Raw genomic sequence first — 5,547 nt, 5'->3', positions numbered from 1 at the left:
TATATATATATATAGAGAGAGAGAGAGAGAGAGAGAGAGAGAGAGAGAGAGTTAAGTTAGTAATCTCCCTAGGTCTTTCTGAGAAGTTATAGTGGTAGAGATTGACTTAAACTGGTTATTTTATTTAGAAAGACAACAGAAAATGGCATTCATTTCATATTACTTCTGTATGTATAACTAAATGTAATACAGGACTTTATGGGAATGGTTTGCCAGATCTGAATGTGGGTGTGTAGGACTTTGACGTTGTCACGGTGTTGCTGTGCCAGAGAACAGGCAGGACGACGAGGATGAAGGATACAAGAAACCTTTAATAACTTCACAAGAGGGTAGGAGCACACGCACAGGGTAACATTCACAATAACTGACAAACTGGCGCACAATGGACAGGAACTGATATAGGGTGGATAACAAGGGGCAGACAGGTGAGAACAATGAAGTGATTAACTCATAATGAGAACAGGAACAACCAAATAAGGACACAGAGGGAGAAACCATAACAGACAGTCCACAGGGGTGTGACAGACGTCACCTGAAAAAGGAAAGTTATTTCAGAGGCAGAGCAAGTAATTACATTTTGATTAAAGATTACGAAGACGAACTGTTTTTTTTTCTATAAAATAACATGCACTGAAGAATCTAATGCAATAATACCAGGAACATGTTTTAAGAATGTAAATATAAAGTCAATTTTGATTTCATGTTGACTTTAGAGTCTAGCGGTTTTCTCATTTTGTTGGTGAATAGAGATTCTGAAGAATATTATTTATTATTATTATTATTATTTTACTTAATAATAATAAAAATAACATGGAATTTATTCATAAATTTGTATTTATTTCTAAAATTATCATAATTTAATAATATTTATTCATTTATTTATAAGAGTACTCCAAATCACTTTTTTAAAGCTAACTAACAAAAGAGTAACTATTTTTTAAAACAAAATGATTTTCAATATAAAAGCAAAGGGCATCAACAAATTTATGCAGTTATGGTTTTGAAAATGGTGTAATCTGTATGAATCTTAGTGATATATCAAATCAAGTAATATGTTAATTCTTTGTTATTGTATTAATCATTCATTGCATTTTATGAAACATCAATAATCCGTTTCTGTCATTCAGACATCGTCATTCAATAGATTGTTTAAAAAAAATAGTAATTATATATATATATATATATATATATATATACACATATATAATAGTTATTTATAAAAAAAGAATTGCATATAAACTATGTTAACAAAGGTGTTATAAATACTGATGTAATTTAAGTGCAATCCTAAAAACTATAATACTAGACCATTTTTTTTCTTTGTAAATCAGTATTTGTCCTCATTTAACCCATACCATGTTGATGATATATTCTAGCGGCTCAAAATCTGTGCTGTTTTCAGAAAAGTTATAGGTTTAAACCCCACAAGGGTTGATCCATGAACTATTACCAATGTGCCCTTGAGCAAAACCCTTAACCCCAGGTTGTGTCATATAAATCACTTTGTCAGCTAAATGACAAAGTAGCTGGTTTATAACAAACAAAACAATGATTGATTGTCATTGTGAGAGGCCATCACGAAACACTTACTGGAATTCATGTTGCTATGTTTTTGAAAATGATGTCATCTGCATGAATCAACCCAACACAATCATTCTGAATTGATCTCTTATAAACATCTGTGGTGTATGTGAATGATCGTCCGTGTCGTGACTGCATGCAGATCGCCATGACATCACCTTCACATTTACAGTACATTCTGTAAGGAGATGTCCCAGGAAGCTCTAGTCAAAATGAGATGAAACATCTGGTTTTGGTTAGCGCTCGTAAAGCTGATCCAACTAAATCCAGATCAGCGTTCCCAAGCTGGACTTTGTCCTATGCGATTTTAATCCAAGGCAGGATGCTCGGGTCAATTAATCGGTCAGGGTACACTGCGTCTTTAGGGAGTCGAAAACAACAAAAGAAAACCCAAACTTTACCTTCTTGTTTACGTTAATTAATTTTTGCAAACCAACCATCATGTTTTAATTATGACTATAATACACTCTTAAAAGTAAAGGTTCTTTATTGGCATCAGTGGTTTCATCAAGAACTTCCTTCCTTCCATTCCAAATAAGGTTCTTTAAAGTGGAAAGAGGTGCTTTAGATTTTGAAAATGCTCTTAACACAAAGAAATACATGGTTCTTTTAAGAACTGTTCACTGAAAGGTTCTTTGATGAACCAAAAATGGTTCTTCTATTGCATCGCCCTTGGAACTATTCATGCCAGGGCATTGAGTGCGTTTTGGAGTGATTGATATTGAAATATCACTATTATATATTTCTAACGCAGTCTCTACATCAAAAAGCATCTTCCTTTTCCATGTACGTTCTGACAGACCACAGCAAGCGCATTGCTCTCCCTCAGGGTTTAACGTGTTTATTTCCATTGTGATCAAATTATCCTTCATTAGTCCTTCACTCAGGGTCAGTGCGGTCTTGGTGATGCATTATTTATTTTTTGTCTTTTGAGACCGAAAGGGTCACTATACCACACCTTTGCCTGGCACTTTATCTTCTCCCAGCGGATTTAAAACCCACTGGCTAGGGGAAAAAATATTGTGTTTGATAAACTTTCCAGCTCTTGAGTCCACACTGTTGAGTGCTCCACAAAAGGGAGCAGCGAGGGCACATCACAGCCGCAAAAGTGGCCCTCGTAAACACCCTTCTGAATCTTGAAATGACAAATGGAACTCCTAAACCAACCATCATGTTTTCATTATGACTATCATACATACATAGTTTTTTTTCTGGCATCTGTGTTTCCATGAAGAATCTTTAACATCCATGGAACCTTTTCCATTCCACAAAAGGTTTTTTATAGTAAAAAAGGTACTTTAGATTTTTTAAATGTTCTTCACACTAAGAAAAAAAAAGGGTTGGAATTTTTCACTGAAAGTTTCTTTGAGGAACCAAAAATGGTTCTTCTATGGTATTGCTGCAAAAAGCGCTTCTGACATATGTTGTGCTTTGAGGGTCAATCCATCATTTTGCAATATGCAATAGTATCTGAAATCCCAATTCTCTTTCTTTTGATCAACAGTTAGAAAACTACATCCATCAGAAGAATGGGATGGTGCATTTTCAAGCTGATGCAGTCCATAACCAGACGGCCACTATGCTAGAGATCGGCACCAACCTGCTCACCCAAACCGCAGAGCAAACCAGGAAACTCAATGTGGTTGAAGCCAAGGTAATCTCATTCTTCATTATAAAAATGCATGAATGCATACAGAATATTAAGCAGCATAACTGTTTCCGTTGATAATAATAAGAAATGTTTCTAGAGCTGCAAATCAGCATATTAGAATGATTTCTGAAGGATCATGTGACACTGAAGACTGGATCATGTGACACTTTAAACACTGAAGTTGTTTAAAATTGTAATTATATATCACGGTATTACTGTTTTTACTACATATGTTTATTTGGGGTCCAAAAATCTGAGACCACACTGAAAATCTGGGATTTAAAAATGAATTTAAACCTGGAAAGTTGTTGAATGCTTCAAAATGTAAAACATAGAAATGTGATGGTGGAAGATGATGATGGAAAAATCATAATTATTATTTTGATATTCTGCAATATCTAGGTCACAAATCAAATGTAATGACTGCCAGATTTTCTTTCTTCCATTGAAACTCAAGAACATCTCAAATCATTCTGGAAAACATCATTTGTTCGTAGCTGCTTTAGTTGTCATTTAAACAAAATTTAAAATTCATATTCATGTTTTTATTTAAAATGTTGTGCTAATTATATAATTTGTAATAAAAATTCTCAGACTTTAAGACCCCACTGTATCATGTAATATATAAAATTATATATATATGATAGTTTTCTGTAATTTCCCATTCTTCATTTTATTGAATTCCATTTGAAGGTTATGAACCAGACATCAAGAATTGCAGTTCAGTTATTAGAGAATTCATTGTCAACAAACAAACTGGAGAAGGAACTCTTAACACAGATTTCAGAAATCTCCAAACTTCAAGACAAGAACAGGTAAAAACCTTTTAATGAATCTTTGTTTATTTCTTACTAAATAAAAACATTTACACCACTTAACTTAATGATTGCTATCGGGATGTGAAGAGACTTTCAACCAGCATAACAAAAAATGTTTCTGAAGACAATAACCTATTGCACCTTTAATGTGACTTTATCGACCTAAACATTACAAAACATCTTGATTGTTTGTCATAGAAAGCAATGAGATAGAGAGAAAATCATCATATTCTTTCGCATTCATTGTATAGCTTTATTCTCCATTATTGTGTCCATTTTATTTCTCGCATGATATTGTATGAGAAACATCAGACAAAATGATGCTTGAGTGAGTCATAACTGAGAACTGCATTATGTAATTGTGCTCATTACAACTCTGAACAACCGCTGAGCATTAAGATCTGTGTAAGTCATTTTTAAGGGTCAGATCGTGTCCACAACTGCACGTTCACACAGCAACTTTTGTCTCTTTTGTTGTTCTCAAAGCGATATTTTCCCATACTCGGCCAGTCGGAGAGCACAGCAGGGGTAAAGGTTTTGTAAAGGGAAATAATCAGCAACTTAATTGATTGTTTGTAATGTTTAATAACTACAGAGTAAGCACAGCACACAAGGCAGACCGCAGGCAAGTTTCCTTTGCACACTTACAAAGCCAGACAAAGGGTTTCCCAGAAAGCTTTGTACTTGGCTCTCGCTAGATTAAACAGATAACGCTTGTTGTCATTCAACTTTGACGACCAATTGAACTGTGCTGCTAGTGATGTTTTGGTAGCTGCATGGGGGCATCAGACGTAATTATAATGGACCGCTACTTTACAGACGATTCAATATTTCATGTTTCCCGTATGAGTGAGAACAGAGAGTTTTCGACCTTTCCAAGGCGACTTACAACTGTGCAAGCGAAAGTGTTCATAATTGCTCCCAGAATTGATGCGGGTTTACAGAGGGTCAGCTTCATAGTATAATAACAGCAAACAATTGCTCAGCATTGTGTACACATTACAAACTCTGGCAAGGGACTACAACAGTCCATGCCAATCGATTGTGCGAAAACTATTTGTGTAATCAATCATGAAAAATTTATAAACATAAGCATCGAGAACCACTGGCAACCAAAGCATGTTTAATGACTATCTACTGTAATTTAACAAAGTAAGTGTTTAGTTACATGGCTCGGTGGAGTTTTGATTTGCTTTCCAGTTATTTTCGGCCTCAAATCCTCGGGTGGTGTTATTTTTCAGCACTCACACACACACACACACACACTCGCTCACTAAATCACACACAGATTGAAGCCGGCAGGATTTTGCGGAGTTCCTCAGAAACTCGTTTTTGTAGCAGTGGCTCATTGTTGTGCGGATGTAAATTGTTTTGACAGCAGGCGTGACTGATTCAGTGCTATCTCCTCTGATCCAGACACTAAATCATGAAACTACATGTATTGCAGAGGTGTAAAGTATTGGAGTAAATGTAATTAGTTACTGTACTTGAGTATCT

The 5,547-nt window shown here is 35.1% G+C and overlaps 1 protein-coding gene across 1 annotated transcript in view; it reads left to right on the top strand.

Annotated features, from left to right (window-relative positions):
* angpt4 (angiopoietin 4) overlaps nt 1–5,547 on the top strand; it is a 40,336-nt gene that overhangs the window by 24,606 nt on the left and 10,183 nt on the right. Inside the window, exons 2-3 of the mRNA XM_016270473.1 lie at nt 3,086–3,235; nt 3,926–4,047. Of these exons, the coding sequence (XP_016125959.1) occupies nt 3,086–3,235; nt 3,926–4,047 (272 nt within the window). The remainder of the gene's footprint in view (nt 1–3,085; nt 3,236–3,925; nt 4,048–5,547) is intronic.

The sequence above is a fragment of the Sinocyclocheilus grahami genome, unplaced genomic scaffold, assembly GCF_001515645.1.
Source record: "Sinocyclocheilus grahami isolate Dianchi unplaced genomic scaffold, SAMN03320097.WGS_v1.1 scaffold57.1, whole genome shotgun sequence".
In the NCBI taxonomy this organism is placed as follows: Eukaryota; Metazoa; Chordata; class Actinopteri; order Cypriniformes; family Cyprinidae; genus Sinocyclocheilus; species Sinocyclocheilus grahami.
Note: the sequence above shows the minus strand (reverse complement) of the source record. Positions and strands in the feature narration are given on the sequence as shown.